This window comes from Ceratotherium simum, chromosome 3, assembly GCF_057802395.1.
Source record: "Ceratotherium simum simum isolate JZ-2026a chromosome 3, ASM5780239v1, whole genome shotgun sequence".
Lineage (NCBI taxonomy): Eukaryota > Metazoa > Chordata > Mammalia > Perissodactyla > Rhinocerotidae > Ceratotherium > Ceratotherium simum.
In genome coordinates this window covers 66,171,898-66,189,997 of record NC_141902.1, presented here as the reverse complement: position 1 = coordinate 66,189,997, position 18,100 = coordinate 66,171,898, and the positions used below count along the sequence as shown (strand labels likewise).

General features: G+C 36.3%; 1 protein-coding gene across 1 annotated transcript in view; it reads right to left on the bottom strand.

Moving 5' to 3' along the window:
* The window catches only part of REC114 (REC114 meiotic recombination protein), a 77,472-nt gene that overhangs the window by 53,174 nt on the left and 6,198 nt on the right, over nt 1–18,100 (bottom strand). The window contains exon 2 of the mRNA XM_004421786.3: nt 3,768–3,857. Within this exon, the coding sequence (XP_004421843.1) occupies nt 3,768–3,857 (90 nt within the window). The remainder of the gene's footprint in view (nt 1–3,767; nt 3,858–18,100) is intronic.

The following is an 18,100-nucleotide window of genomic DNA, read 5'->3' as shown; positions in this document are numbered from 1 at the left end:
TCAATCTCATAGAGGGTATCTACAAAAAACCTACAGCTAACATTACACTTATTGGTGAAAAGACCAAATGCTTTTCCCCTAAGATCCAGAACTAGGCAAAGATGTCAACTCTCATTATTTCTGTTCAACATTGTAAAGGACGTCCTAGCCAGTGTAATCTGGGGGAAAAGGTTAGGGCTAGGGAGGCACGGACAGTGTATAGATTGGAAAGGAAGAATGTTAAAACTGTCAATTCACAGACAACAGATCATCTATGTAGAAAATCTTACAGAATCTACAAAAATCTGTAGAACTAATAAATGAGTTTAGCAAGATGACAGGATAAAAGATCAACATGAAAAAAATCAATTGCATTTTTTCACACTAGCAACAAACAATTAGATATTGAAATTTATAAAATTCTATTTACAATAACATAAAAACTATAAAGTATTAATGGATAAATTTAGCTAAATATGTGCAAGACCTACTGTGAAAACTACAAAACACTGCTTAGAGAAAGTATATAAATAAATGGAATTAAAAAAAGATATACATAAACGGAGAGTTATAACGTGTTCACGGGTCAGAAGATTCAATATTAAGATGTCAATTCTCCCCAAAATGATTTATAGATTCAAGGCAATCCCAATCAAAACCCCAGCAAGCTTTTTCATAGGACTGTAGAGTCTAAAATTTATATGGAAATGCAAATGACCTAGAAGAGCCAAAACATCACAGTTGGAGGAATTATACTACCTGATTTCAAAATTACAACAATGCTAATGCAATCGATTACAGTGTGTTATTGAAGCAAGGATAAACATATAGGCCAAGAGAACAGAAAAGATGTCCAGAAGTAAACCCATACATGCATAGCAAACTGATTTTCAACAAAGGTGCCAAGGTAAGTCAATGAGGAAAAGCTAGTCTTTTCAATAAATGGTGCTGGAACAACTGTTATCTACATACAAAAAAATTAACCCAGACCCTTAACTCTCACATATATTAAAAATTAACTCAATGGTTCCAAATGTATATTCCCTAAGACCATGACTATATTCTATAATATAGTAATTCTTTTAATACCATTTTTAATTGAGGGGAAGAAAGGACTCTATACAAAATAATAATAAATATTAATGTTATTAAATAATACTAAAAACTTATAATGAACCATAGGCCTAAATATAAGAGCTAAAACTATAGCACTTCTAGAAGAAAACAGAAAAATATCATTGCAATCTTGAAGTAGACAAAAATTTAAGTAGCATACAAAAAGCATAAACTCTAAGAGGAAAAAATTGGACTTCTTCAAAATTTTAGGCTTCCGCTCCTCAAAATGAAAGAAATGAAAAGGCAAGTCACAGACTGAGAGAAATATTTGCAGACTCATTTCTGATAAAAGACCTGTAATCAGAATAAGAACTTATTATTCAAATATAAGACAATTCAAAAATGATTAAAAGATATGAACAGACACTTCACCAATGAGATATACAAATGAGAAATAAACACATGAAAAGATGTTCAATATCACTAGTCATTAAGGGAATGCAAATTAAACCACCATGAAATACCACTACACACCCACTAGAATAGTTAAATTTGAAAAGACTGACAATACCAAGTGTTGGTGAGGATGTGGAACAACTAGAACCCTCACACATTGCTTGTGGGAATGCAACTCTTGTGGGGAAACAATTTTGCAGTTTCTTATAAAAGCTAAATACAGACATACCATATGACCCAGCAACAGGTCCTCTCTAGGGAATTTACCAAAGAAAAATGAAAATATACGTTCATGCAAAGGCTTGTATACAAATGTTTATAGCAGCATCATTCACAATAGTCCAAAAATGGAAACAACCCGAATGTCTATCAAAAGTTGAATGAATCAGCAAATTAGGTTTATCCATAAAATGGAATGTTCAGTAGTAAAAGGAACGAATAATATAGATGAATCTCGAAAGCATTATGCTAAGTTGAAGACGCCAGACACAAAAGACTACCTATTATACTACTTCATTTATATGAAATTCTAAAAAAGGCAAAACTATGGTAACAGAAATCAGATCAGTGGTTTGCTAGGTGGCAAGGATGGGCAGAGGGGATTGACTGCAAAGGGGCACAGGGAAACTTTCTGGGTTAATTGAAATGTTCTATATTGATTGTGGTGGTGGTTATATGACTATACACATTTATCAAAACACATCAAATGAAACACTTAAAATTAGTGAATTTTATTTTATGCAAATTATACCTCAATAAAGGTGATATTTTAAAAAAAATTTAAAGAAGATTTAAAAAAATATTACTCAATATCTAAGCTATATGTGTATATGCAACATGTACCAAACTACAGAGTTACCCTTATATTTCTCAGTAGTGGGTGTCTTGGAATTTGATAAACCTGGTTTTATAAATACAGTGCAAAAATCATTCCATGTATGATACAAAGAAACCTCTACCAGTTTGTAACATTTACCAACTGGTGAAAAAAGACGGAGCAGAGACAAAGCACAGGGTGGCCCCCTACATCTGAAGAAGCCAAACTGCATTAATGTCACCACTCAGCAAAGCCCCACAATACTGACAGGGAGAACTAGCTGTGTGCTAGGTATCGCTCAGTCCACTGTCTGGAATATTCTTCATTTGCAGCTGAAGAAGAAATCTTATCTCTTGCAACTGACACAAGCCCTAACAGTACAACTCGTGCTGCAGTTTTAAAAGTCACAAGGAACACAAAGATGACTTTGCAAGTTACCTCACATTCAAGGATAAGGCTACACTCCACTTAAGTGGAAAGATGAATCATCACAATGTACAACTGTGGGATGCTGCCATCAAACTATAATAGAACATGTAATGGATTCACCAAAAATTCATGTCTTTTGAATATATCTGACCTTTTATTGCTGTTTCTCCCCATTAGAATGATGAACTCCACGATGACAGGGATTTTTGTCTTTGCTGTTCACTGTTATATCCCTAGCATCTAAACAATGCCAGCATATAGTAATTGCTCAATAAATATTTGTTAAATGAATAAATTATGCCCACGTAGATATTCAGTAAATATCTGTACGAATTTATTATGTCTAAGTAGATATTATTCACAACTAAATGATGTAATAATCTTCCATTACATTTCCTTTCTTGCACAATTTCTTTGATTGGAAGTTAATAATCAACTTGTGTCTTCACTCATTTTGTTTTGAAATACCAATTCAAACATAAACTTTCCAGCAAGGTGATTCTTATTTTCTCCTTCATATAATTTCTTCATTCCAAATATTTCCTGCAATGCGTGTGTCTGTGTATGTATTCAGAATAAAGAACAAATGCATCTTTATAAAATTAGGGTTTTATAGAGGGCTATATCAACTAATAATACCACGTGTCAAGTTTTTTTTTAGCTATTTCCTTAAATCTATTCTTCCGCATATGCTCCTTACCCTATCTGGAAAACTCTCCACACATTTCTCTATAAATCTCGCCTGTTTTCAACCCAATCTCCCCAATTAAGAATCCTTTATAATACTGGTTAATCTCAATCCTTTGATCCACTTTGACTTCCAACAAAACCCTAAGTCTCTTTAGGGCAGGCAATATTCAATAGTATGTTTTTCTATTTCCCACTGTTACAAAACATTTGACAAATGTTTAATTTATTGAACTTGATGAATTTTAGTGAGGCTGAAGAAGCTTGAGGATACAAAAGTTAATGTAAAGCTATGAAAATAAAGAAATATATTTGCATATCAAACTATATGCACAAAGCTTACCAGTAGTGTCTGTCCTTGGGAAATGAAGAAATGACCTGATATAACTATGGTGAGAACAAGATACCCAGATTCTTCACTGGACTGAAAAACCTGAAAAAGAGAGACAGAGAACTATGTATAAGACAATAAATTTCTGTGATACTAATAAACTTATAATACTGATAAGCAAACTATTTTCTCACATTGATCTTCCTGTCCTGAATGTTCCCTTTCCTTTCATTTCATCTGTAATCATTCCCTTATAGCTTCAAGTTTCTCTTCATAGAAGGGCTAACAGCCAAGTTTTTTAAAAATATAATTAAAACCAGTATTTTGAAACAAAAAGAATTACCAGATTAAGAATCAAGACATGTGGGACCTGAGCCAACCACTTTTAAGTTACATTTTCATAAATCATTAATTCTCTCTGAGCCTCAATTTCCTTTCTGTAAGATGGGGATAATGCCTTACAGGGTTGCTGTGAGACTTCAGAGTCCCAGCTTCTTCAGCCATATAATCCATTTTTCTTTTTTTTTTTTTTTTGGTGAGGAAGATCAGCCTTGAGCTAACATCCATGCTAATCCTCCTCTTTTTGCTGATGAAGACCGGCTCTGAGCTAACATCTATTGCCAACCCTCCTCCTTGTTTTTTTCTCCCCAAAGCCCCAGTAGATAGCTGTATGTCACAGCTGCACATCCTTCTAGTTGCTATATGTGGGACGCGGCCTCAGCATGGCCGGAGAAGCAGTGCGTCAGTGCGTGCCCGGGATCTGAACCCGGGCCACCAGTAGTGGAGCGCGCACACTTAACCGCCAAGCCATGGGGCCGGTCCCTAATCCATTTTTCATAACCCCTCAAGACCTGGTGCTTTCCTTTGGATGAGCTCTAATTTGTCAATGTCACTCTTAAAATATAGTGCCCAAAACTGACCATAATACTCTTGGTGTGGTCCAATCACCTCCTGTTACGTGCAGTAGTGCAGCCTATGAGCACACTAACCTTTTGAGGGGGTAGTCCCATTGAAGAGTTTGATCATATATCAACAAAACCTCCTGAAACTTCATCACCTATGTTCGTAGATCATACTTTTGCTTTCTTCATCTCAACTTAAATGTAAGACCTTGGATTTATCCCCATTATATTTTATCTTGTTAGATTTGGCCTATAGTTGTGGTGGAGAGTTGAGGCAATTAAATCTAAATGTCAAGGAGGACATGACTGATAGATGTACAAGAGTGGGATTTGGGTCTTAATAGGTGGCTTTAATATCATTACTAACACTGTAAGGTAAACATCCTTGTATAAATAATAAGATGAGGGGCCAGCCCAGTGGTGTGGTGGTTAAGTTCACGCAGTCCACTTTGGTGGCCCGGGGTTCGCAGCTTTGGATCCCAGGCACGGACCTATGCACTGCTTATCAAGCTGTGCTGTGGCAGGCGTCCCACATATAATGTAGAGGAAGATGGGCACGAATGTTAGCCCAGAGCCAATCTTCCTCAGCAAAAAGAGGATTGGCAACAGATGTTAGCTCAGGGCTAATCTTCCTCACCAAAAAAAAAAAAAAAAGAATGAAATTATAGACTCACCTTAATACTCAAAGCTCAAAATAATTAACACATATCTAACTCAATTTAAGTATATTTTTACAAGGTTACTGATTCTCTTGATAATGTGCTATCTTAGTTTGATATGTGGAGTTTAGAGCTTTAATGCTATATTTAAACTCAAGATTTCCTACTGAGTTTTCTCTAATTCACTTTAAATTCCAAACTTAAAAATCGAATAACTGAGATGTCAAGGGGGGTATGCTAAGCCCTGCACTATTTCCTTCAGTGGTTGTATTCTGCCTCTTTCCCAGTATTAGTTATTTGTACAACACTCTTCCCACCATAGTTTAATAGACCACTTAAAACCAGAAGGATAGCTAGAAGTCAGGCACAGCTTTCGAAACTAGTGCCTAGTCAACAAATTCTTTGGAAGGTAATATGTTAACACGACAGTTTACCTTTAGAAACATAACATATATCCTGAAAAGTGTCCAAAACATAAATGTACAGCTCAACGAATGATGATCAAGCAAACACATAATCACTACCCAGGTGAAGAAACAAAACATTACCCATCTTCCAGTAGTACCCTAGTGCTGTCTCCCAATCATATCATGATTGGGATCATGATTGGGATCATATCATGAATCATATAGAAAGAATCATTTTATGTCTGTCTTCATCAATGTTGTTGCACGTACCTGAGTTCATTCATTTTCATTACTGTGGAATACCATTCTATGACTATATCGCAATTTATTTTTTCATTCTTTTGTTAATGAATATTGTTTTTCTAGTTTAGGTCTACCACAAACAATGCTGTTATGAACATTCTACCTAACACTCTCATTCGGCAGAAACACTCATTATGGAGATGCCAATTCTTCCCAAATTATTTTTTAAGTTTTTCAAGCGATGGCTAATGACTTCCAGGAGAGTCCCAGTAGACTTCTCCCCTGCCCTCCAACCTATTACATCCAATTGCCCACTTAAAGGTCTAATAGTCATCTCAAAATTAATGGCCCCGGGGCCAGCCCAGTGGCGTGGTGGTTAAGTTCGCGTGGTCTGCTTCGGCAGCCTGGGGTTCATGGGTTCGGATCCCAGCTGCGGACCTACACACCGCTCATCCAGCCATACTGTGGCAGCATCCTACATAAAAAATAGAGGAAGACTGGACAGATGTTAGCTCAGGGACAATCTTCCTCAAGAAAAAAGAGGAAGATTGGCAACAGACGTTAGCTCAGGGCTGGTTTTCCTCACCAAAGAAAAAAAAAATTAACAGCCCCTTACTTGAAGTCCTAACCTTTCCATTCACTCATTTATTCATTCATTCAATATTTCCAAAGTGTTGAGCAAGTGGCATCTGTTGTCTATCACCAGGAGTATAAGCCCAAACACTTCTGCCCACTGCTACTTGGTATTGGAGTCACCATGGAAAACACAACACAGTCAAGCAGTGGATGGAACAGTGCTTTACTCACACAGAGAAGAGACACAGCAAGATTAGCCTTATTAGTGGGGGTTGGTTTCCCCATGGCCAGCAGGTCCCTCTCAGCAGCTGACACAGGGCAGTTGGCCTGCACTCATCCCTCTCGTGCTGCGGCAATAGGACCCTTTCCCCTCCCCCCAGGGGACAGATACAGCAGTGGAGTTGGCCAGGTGCCATATGATGCTTAAGCAGAACAAAGGAGCACAGGCTGTAAGGATTCTTTATCTCTTGCTAAGGAAGTGTTCCAGGCCCAAGGCCCATTCTTACATTGCCAAGAGGGAGGTGAAAGACTGCATGCACAAGACTGCCTTTTCCAACACAAAGCACCTACCATGTGCCAGGGTGTTGAAGGCATTTGACTCCCACAGTTTTTCCATCTCAGAATATAATCATACCCTTCCATTTCCTTAGGCCCAAACTATGGAATCGTTCTTGAAACCTCTCCTTTTCTCACACTCATATCCAATCCATCAGCAAATCCTTCATATCTACCTTCAAAATCCAGAATCTAACCACTTCTCACAGGCCTGGGCTGAGTTATAATCATCTCTAATAGATTATAATAACCTTCTAACTGTTTGTCTTGTTTCTATTCTTGCTCCCCCTTTCCAACACAGTTTATTCTCAATATAGTAGCCAGAGTGATCTTTTTAAAACCTAAGTCAGATCATGTCATTTCCAGCTCAAAGTCCAGCAGTAGCTTTCCATCCCATTGAGAGACTCATGCAAGGTGCTCCACAATCTAGCCCTCCACTGTCTGTCTGCTCTCATCGCCCTCTGTGCACTCTGCTGCAGCCACACTGGCCTTCTTGCTGCTCCTTAACCCATGAGGCATATTCATGATTATAAAACTCAGGGCTTTTACAATTGCTGTTCAATCTGGAATTCTTTTCTCCTAAATAGCCACAAGACTCACTCCACTTCTTCAGGTCTTTGCTTAAATGTCATCTTTTCAGGTAAAACTTTTCCTGACCATCCTACTGAAAACTGCCACCAACTCCCCCTGTTACCCAAACTTGATCACTCCTAGTCCCTTCTCCACTTTTGTTTTTCTCCATAGCTCTTACCACTTTTGTTACTTTATATTTACTTATCTGTCTACCTACCTTCTTTAAAAGATAACTGATAAATGGGATTACAAACAACACTCAATCCAAAAGAAGGCAGAATAAGAAAAAAAAGGGAAGAAAGATGGGACAAATATAAAACATATAGCAAAATTATAGACTTAAACCCAACCCTATTAGTGATTACATTAAATGTAAATGGCTTAAACACCCTAATGAAAGGCAATCTGACAATAGGATAAAAAGACAAGACACAACTATATGCTGCCTACAAGAAATGCACTTTAAATATAAAAACATGAACAAGTTAAAAACAAAAGGGTAGGAAAAATGTATACCATGCTAACACAAATCAAAAGAAAGCCAGAGTAGCTATATTAACATTAGGCAAGAGTATCAAAAGATATAAAGAAGGTAATTTCATAATGATAAAGAGGTCAATTAATCAAGAGACATACTTACTCTAAACATTTATGCCCCAATAACAGAGCTTAAAAATACATGAAGCAATAATTGACAGAACTGTAAGGAGAAATAGACAAATCCACAATTATAGTCAGAGATTTCAATACCCCCTCTCAATAACTGACAAAACAAGTACATAGAAAAATCAGCAAGTATACAGTAGACTTGAACAACACTATCAACCAACATGACCTGACTGACATTTACGAACACTCCACCCAATACCAGCAAAATCCACATTCTTCTTGTGTACACAGAGTATTTACCAGGACAGACCACATTCTGGGCCATAACACAAGTCTCCGTAAATTTAAAACTATGTTCTCTGAACACAAATTAGAAATCAATAACAGAAAGATCTCTGAAAAAATCCCCAAATATTTTGAAACTACTTCTATTCAACATTGTACTGGAGGTTCTAACCATTGTAATCAGGCAAGAAAAAGAAATAATAAGTAAAACTGTCTTAATTCACAGACACTATGATCATTTATATAGAAAATCCAATTGACTTTCCTAGAATAAATGAATTTTAGAAAGGTTGTAGGATACAACATCAATAAACGAAAACTAAATTTATACATACTAGTAAAGAACAATTGGAATTTCAAATTTTAAAAACATAAAAATAGCATCAAAAAATATGAAATACTTAGGGGTAAATACGACAAAAGAAGTGAAAGATCTGCACAGTGAAAACTGACAGAAATTTAAGAACACATAAATATATGGAAAGATATACTTTGTTCATGGATAGGAAGATTTAATATTAAGATGCTGAGGTAGGCAGAATAATGGTGCTCCAAAGATGTCCATGCCCTAAAATTCATATGGGAATGCAAGGATCCAAAGAAAAGATCTTAAACCAAGCATTAAAGTCAGTCAGTTAACATTAACAAAGTACCCACTATACTCTGATCTCTCTCATAAATATTTGGGAAAGAAAAAGATATAGAAAGGAATGTCCCTGATCCTGAGCTTCATTCACTCAACACATATTTACTGAGCACCTACTAGACGCCCAGCATTATTCTAGATGGGACACATCATTAAACAAAACAAAGATTCCTGCCCTCATGGAGCTAACATGGAATGGGGATGCAGAGAAAGGGTACAGATGATAATAAATATAACTAGTGGCATACTAAGGATGGGATGGTGGGGTCAGTCAGCCTTGGTGCAGGCAATAAGGGAATGCTTTGTCGAGAATTTATAAACAATAGTAAAACTAACTAAAAAGCAGTTTGCTTTTTATTACCACCATGTGCCAGCAATTCTAATCAATGTCACTGATAAAATACTCCTCCCTGAAAAAATCTTCTATTGGTCTAAGTTCTAAACAATTGCTACAGTTACTGCTGAGTTTAAATAATACACATGCAAGCTTCAAATGATCAGATTTTTATTATTTATTCTTTAATAAACTTTGTTTTCTACACAGATGTTCATTTGGAAAACTCCCAGTTATAAAGTTGGCCTGCGTACATGCAGACTTAACCACATACACTTGTTTCAGGTGTAGCTCATAATGCTTTGATATACTTTGGCTTGCTTAACACAAAGTTCTTGTCTCTAACCCTTTCTTAGGATGCAGGTCACTTCAATCCTGTGGTACTACCTTCTTCTGCATTTAAACCATAGATCCAAAATAAACAATGATTGCACAGGGATTGTAAAAACCAAGAAACAGAACTTAAGTTACTCCAATGCTGTCATTTTATGGACTCTCTTGGTATTTATATTTGTGTTTAAAATTTTAAACAATGAAACAGAGTGCAAGCAACAAGATGGAACATTTTTGTTTGGTAAGTGCAAGTACTCGTTCACACTCAAAATATTTTACTAAATTTGAATAATACCTTTTACACTGAAATTTATTCTTTATAAATTGTTAAATGTTTCCAAACTAAAGAACTAAAAAGAGAATAAAACATAGCAATTTTATCAGTAGTTGCCTAAATTGTACCTTTGGAGATTTTTGGTTTTATTTTTTTTTAATCACTTATTAGTTAATGGGCAATTAATTACATAAAGTATTAGTCTGAACCAAAGAATCAAAGTTCAAACAGGTATCTAGATATAAAAACAATTGGCTAAATAGTTGTGCTTTTTTCCTGCCTTCTACTATATTGTGTATTTCTTTTTTCTTATTTATTTTACTGGCATGATTATAATAATGAAGCTCAAAGGAATTTTCACTGTCTGCCTAATAAATGAATACTTGATGAAATTTTTGTGAAAATAATTTCATCATTTTGGGGAGGAGAGGAAGGTGTTTAAAAATGATCTATTCTGGTGTCATTACATTCAGCAGTGTGCCTTGAACATCTAGGTAAATTATCTAGTATATCAGAAAAGTGCTAGGAGCTAGGGAAAAATAAAGCAGGGTAAGCGGAATGAGAGTGTAAAGACAGGGCATGAAAGTTACAATATGAATAGGGTGGTCATGGTAGGCATTGCTGAGAAGGTGAGGCTCGAGCAAAGACTTGAAGGCATGAGAGGGTTAACCAGATATCCAAGAATTCCACACTTACTATTTTTCAGATATTTGTTGCAATCTTTCATCTAAAAAGGTCCTTTATAGCATGCTCATACAGTTTGAAAATGTCCAATTTAAGACCTCCAAGGGATTCAGGAAAAATGGTAGTTTGACTGCATCCCTGCAGTATTCCCTTCCCAAATCCAATCCAAATACCAATTACCTTTCCTTGAGCAGTTATTAAAATCAGTATCCAAGTGGGTAAGGAGGGTGGGTTGAGGTCTCAGGAGCCAGATAAAAAGAGCTGGTATGTTTTCCCCCTATTGGAGAAAGGAGGCCCTAGCCTGAGCCAGGAGCCCCAGGGCAAAAATAGAAACGCTACAGTTCTGGGGAGAGAGCCGTAGAAATTGGTGAAGCTCCCAGAGCACTAGGTTGCGATTCTGAAATTGCTACTGGACTCCCAGCCTCCAAGGAGTCACACTGGAGCTGGACAACTTACTTAGCTGAGTCCTTCTTACTCCTCTACAGAAGGCCCAGAGGGCTGAGACTCATGTTCCTCCCAACACTCACCACTTAAGGTATGTGTCCACTGTTGGACTTCAGCGCCAAGGGTAAAAAGAGGCATAAGTTAGATAAAGGAAAATAACTACAGACCCAATGGGCTAAAGCGATGAAGAACAAACAGAAAACCCAGAACGGGTGGCTCCTAGCGGAACAAAACTGCTGGAGGAGAGCAACAACAGCTTGAACCAAAAAATTATTATTATTATTACTAAAAACACTTAAGGAGAGTCTTGGAGCTAAAAACATGTTTTTAAATATAAAAATTCAATAGCTTAACTGAACAATTGGATGGACATTGTTGAGACCAAATTAGTGGTCTGAAAGATCAAGTTGGAGAAATATTCACAAATACAGAGCAAAGCTACAAAGAGGAAGAAATCATGTGTACTACAAGACAAAATAATATGGAGCAAAGATTCAGAGCCAGGAGAATAAATGTTAATGTCAGAAGCTAAAGTGGAGGGGGAAAAACAGACTGAGGAAAGGCAATGATTACACAAATAATAGAAGAAATATCCCATAACTGCAGAAAGACATGCGACAGAAGATGGTTCAAGTTCCAGGCACTGATGGCGGAAAAAAGTCAACAACTAGATGCATCCTGATAAAATTTCTGAATTGAAAAGAGAGAGGAAGATCTTAAAAGGTTTCAGTCAAAAAAAAAAAAAAAAAAGTAACTCTCCAACACTGGAGGATTCTAGAGAACTAACTCCCTTTTTTAAGTGGTAAAGGAAGGGAAAGAATCATGCATTTATCCTACCTCTCCTACACAAACCAACCACTGGGTAAACTGTAATAGACATGAGGAAGTTTCTCATTACAAAAATATTCCAGATAATAAATTAAGAAAAAAAGATAAAATTAGAATATCAACATTTTGCAACTCCTAATTAATTAATAGCTCTAGGCCTTGTGCATCAATAGCTGCAGCATCACAAAGAGAGAGATAAATAGGCATTACATAACTTCCAACGAGAAGAAAACCAAACCACCTAATAAGTACTCTTGCAAAAAAAAACAAAAAACAAAAAAAACTGAACTTGTTGAAGCCTCTAGATTCAACTATCAATTCACAAGTAATACAGAGCATAAAGGATTACATTAACTGCACCACAGACACACAGTCAGCAAAATCTGTACTGTCAGAAACTCCATAGAACTCAGTTACTTCAACAAATAAATTGCAAGGAAGGGAGAGAGGTGGGATCAGAGAAACATATGGAGGGGAAACCTAAAGATTAAGATATACCAATCACAATATATGGTCCTGTTTAAAAGAATTATGACACTTATGAAACTATTAGAAATTTGAGCACTATTTAATAATATTAAGGAATTGTTCTTTAGGGTAAAAATGATATTATGATTATGTTTTTAGAAGTCCTTATCTTTTAGAGATCTGAACTGAAATAATTACTGATGAAATGGTATGATGTCTGAGATTTGCTTCAAAATAACACAACGGACAGGGATAGGGAATAGAGGAAACCAGATTGGCCATGAGTTGATAATTGTTGGAGCTGGATGATACACACATGTGGGTTTACTATACTATTCTGTCTACCTTCTATTATGCTTGAAATTCTTTATAATAAAAAGTTTTACAAAAGACTTCCATTTTCTTTGTTGACTAGATAGAAGCAAGGTTAAGGAAGGCATTCAGCTTACTACAAAAGACAAGGATACTACAAGTAATGTCCTAACTCTACAGAGAGATTCCAAGTATCATAATGCCTAATATAATCCAGGCATCTGAGGGAAAAAAATTACTTAATTCTGGCTGTTGGGAAATATATATACCTATTTTTTGGTGAGAAAGATTAGCCCTGAGCTAACATCTGTTGCCAATCTTCCTCTTTGTTTGAAGAAAATTGTCCCTGAGCTAACATCTGTGCCCATCTTCCTCTATGTTATATGTGGGACACCTGCCACAGCATGGCTTCATGAGCAGTACATAGGTCCCCACCCAGGATCTGAACCCACGAACTCCGGGCCGCCAAAGTGGAGCGTGCAAACTTAACCACTACGCCACCAGGCCAGCCCTAGGAAATATTTTTAAGGAGTGATAATTTAGCATTTTACTGAACATTCACATAGCACAATATGAAAAGCTCAAAGAAAAATGTTCTCTCTAATGACCAAGTCATCACAGAAAAAGACAGGAATTTTAAAGTGTCAGAGAGAACATATCACATTCACATCTTCCCTTCATTCAGGTTGCTAACCTAAATGTGACTCAAGATTTACATCATCAAAACAGTATTGTTGTACTGACAAAAACAGACACAGACCAATAAAACAGAATAGAGAACCCAGAAATAAACCCATGCACATACGGTCAACTAAAATTTGACAAGGGAGCCAAGAACACTCAACGGAAAAAAAGACAGTCTCTTCAATAAATGGTGCTGGGAAAACTGGATATTCACATGCAAAATCTTGTGAAACCAGACCCCTACCTTACACCCACTCATAAAAAATAGCTCAAGATGGATTAAAGACTTAAATGTCAGACATGGAACTCCTAGAAGGAAACATAGGGAAAAACCTCCTTGACATTGGTCTTGGCAATGATTTTTTGGATATGACACCTAAAGCACAAGCAACAAAAGCAAAAACAAACAGGTGGGACTACCTCAAACTAAAAAGCTTCTACACAGCAAAAGAAATGATCAACAAAATGAAAAGGCAACCTGGGGAATGAGAGAAAATATTTGCAAACCAAACATCTGACAAAAGGTTAATATCCAAAATATATAAGGAACTCATACAATCAATAGCAAAAAAGCAAATAATCCAATTTAAAAAATGGGCAAAAGACCTGAAAGGACATTCTTCCAAAGAAGACATACAGATGGCCAACAGGTACATGGAAAGGTGCTCAAATCACTAATCATCAGGGAAATGCAAATAAAAACCACAATGAGCTATCACCTCACACCCGTTGGAATCGCTATTATCAAAAAGACAAGCGAGAACAAGTGTTGAGGATGTGGAGAAAAGGGAACCCTTGTACACTATTGGTGGGAATGTAATACGGTACAGCCACTATGGAAAACTGTATGGGGGTTCCTCAAAAAATTAAAAATAGAATTATCATATGATCCAGCAATTCCACTTCTGGGTATATATACAAAGGAAATGCAATCACTATTTCGAAGAGTTATCTGTACCCCCGTGTTCTTTGCAGCATTATTTACAAGAGCTAAGACACGGAAACAACCTAGGTGTCCACTGACAGATGAATGGATAAAGAAAATGTGGTATGTATACATGCACACACAAGAATACTATTCAGCCATAGCAAAGAAGGAAATCCTACCATTTGCAACAACATGGATGAAACTTGAGGGCATTATGCTAAGTGAAACAAGTCAGACAGAGAAAGACAAATACTGTATGATCTCACTTATATGTGGACTCTAAAAAAACCAAACTCATAGAAACAGAGTGGTTACCAGAGACAGGAGATGGGCAAAATGGGTGAAGGTAGTCAAAAGGTACAAACTTCCAGTTATGAGATAAATAAGTTCCAGAAATGTAATGTACAACATGATGACTAGAGTTTAACAATACTGTATTGTATATTTGAAAGTTGCCAAGAGAGTAGATCTTAAAAGCTCTCATCACAAGGAAAAAAATTTGTAACTATGTGAGGTGACGGATGTTAACTAAATTTCCTGTGGTAACCATTTTGCAATGTGTACATATATCAAATCATTATGTTATACATTTTAAACTTAAACAATGTTATATGTCAATCATACTGGGGAAAAAAAGATTTACATTAACTCGACCTCTGTCTGTTGTGGTATTTTGCCATCCACACAGTAGCACAGACTGAGATATAGAGCCCGCCTATCACAAGCTGGCTTTTCAGACAGAGCTTATACACTGGTTAAATCAGAGAGTCTTCTCATATTTCATATGTATGTATTTGTGCAAGACTGTACTATAATACTAATCTAAAATTAAATAGAAAAAAGTCAAATGAAAATATAGAAAAGTATTTCAAATGTACTTACCTTAAATTATATCTACATGAAAGGCTAAAACAGTGTTACTCTTCAGATGTGACAAATTAAATCATGTACTTGATTAAGGGTTTTGTTTTCTGCTTTTAAGACCCCTCAGCAAGTGTCACAGATCTATATACTGGCCCAAACTGCTGATTTATGCATTACAAAATATGGAAAATGTGCAAAATTGCTAAGTAGGCTATCAGTTGCCTCCCCACTGACTCTCGATAGCTAAAGAGCCTCATAGATTATTTCAACAAACTTGTAGAGTATATTATGCTAATGAAAGTGGTCCTGCTACATACCCATTACCAAACTGTAAAATTCAGTATTTTGTTTTTGCTGTTTCACAGAAATGAAAAATGTTAACAATAACAATAATAAACACAATTACAAGAGCATAACAATTAGACAAAAAAAAAAAAGTAACCATATATACCTGAGGAATTTCCTTCTTTGGAAACTAAAAAATTATCTCATGCATCAAAGCATGAGATGTGATTCCTCTTCTTTTACCATATATCCCTAAGAATAATGATCACGAAACTATCCAGTCCCTTTAAACCTAACTACGAGAGTTAACTTGATCACCTTGATTAGCAGCCATAAGCAGAACATATTTACTCAAAACATCTTCCATGCAACAGAGGAATAAGATCTACATGTCTTTGAAATGACCAATCAAGGTCCCTCTGGTTACTGTTCTTTCCATAAAACATAGTCCTAGAACATATCTCCAATACTATGTTTAAAAATTCCTTTAAAAATTTTCCAAACTAATAAATCCTATAAAAATCACCAAGTATACCAGAAAGTCGTACCTCCCATTGGCACATCTCTCCTAGGTCCCTGCAACTTGCACACTCGCCTTTGCTATCTTCATAGGCACTATCATCTATTCATTCATAAACAAGGCTCATTTAAGCTCATAACAGTTCCAATATCCAAACCGTATTTGTAAATCTGAGTTAAAGAAACACCTTAATTTGTTTCTCAGCTGCCATGTAGTCATTTGCGAGGAGAAAAGCACCCTATATTCCAAATGAGCAGGTCCTTCAGCTTGTTTGGCTAGCTCTTTCAGTGGTGATGCCTTAATCATCTTTAAACAGCCCTGCACAGTAGTAGGTGGGGCACATAGTAGGTGGGGAACAAATCCTAAACATGAATGAATGTTAATACTCTTGAGCCTCATTTTAAACTAACTTCTTAGATTTCTTCAACCACTAAGATGAAAAAAAAAAACTTCACTATATTTGTCCAGATAAATTCCACCTTAAATTATGTTATGCAAACAAGCTATGGCCTTTATGAAAATTATGTCTGTTACACAAGCTTTTGTTTATTGAAAGAGAACCAAGACTGATTCCAAATTGGAAATATGTATTTATAAACTGATGCTTTCGAACAAGTAATGATTTTGTAATAGAAAAAAAATTTAGAACATCAGTTAGAAGGTTCTTCCTCAAAAGCCTAAGCAATCTACAATGTATGTGACATACAATTCAATTAAACATAACTAAAATTATAAAAATTATTTCCATATCTATTAGTCAGATAGGTGTAGGCTAGAGTATGCTGTAGAAATTAACAACCTCCAAAAGCAAAGGTTTATTTCTCACTCACACTACCTATCCATCCTCACTCTACCTGTCTTTGCATTCTACCTCACACTGCCTACCATTCTCACTGTTGGACCTAAGCTGACACGCCAGCCGATATCTGCAACACTGTAGCAAAGGGAAAGAAGATGAGAATCATGCACTGGCTCTTAAAGCTTCTGCCCGTGACACAGGTCAGTTCTGCTTACACTTCACTGGCCAAAACCAGTCACATGACACACTTAACTTGAAGAGGCCCAGGATATGCAATCTTAGTATATTTTGTGAACAACACTAATGACTACTGCTTTATAAAAGATATTATCTGGAATCAGATAGACCTAGGATCAAATCCTAGCTTTGCCACTTGGAGGTATACTTAATTTTCTCATCTATAAAATAAAAATAACTACCTTATAGGATCATCAGAAAGACTAAATGATATTACGTCAGATTAGATGCTTAACAGAATGTCTGGCCTTGATTCATTTATTCAATAAATATTTTGGGGGCATCTGCCAAGCACTCTTCTAGGTACTGACATACAGTAATTATGCACTAAATAACAATAGCAACAACCATAAAAACTGTTATTAGAAAATGCCTTTTGAGTTCCAACTAGGAACTCCAGGATAAGACTTCATTTCTTAGCAGTCTCCAGATTCAGAAGAAAGAAGTGTGTGGCAGACTTCTAGTTGTTCTACAATACCCATTTTCCATCTTACATGGGAATAGAATCTCTCATTTTTAGCTGGACACATGATCTCATGGAATACAGACTACATATGCCAGCTGTCTATGCAGTTAGGATGGCCATAGGTCTAAATTCTGGCCATTTTGCTTAGGAGGAAGTGTCACGTGGCAACTTATGGAAAATTTCCTTAAGAGAAAATTTCTTTCCTTAAGAACAGTTATGTATACTTTAGCTACTTCTTCATCCCTGCCTCCACTAAACCATCTAGAATATCAATTCTACCTTGGACTAAGAGACGATGGCCATGCACGGCAGAGGAACAAAACAGAAGGATCCTCAGTTCCTGACACTGCAGAGTGTCATCCCAGCCCTGTATTTTTATGTGGAGAGTAAACTTTCGTCTTATTTAATTCACTGTTATTTTGCATTTTCT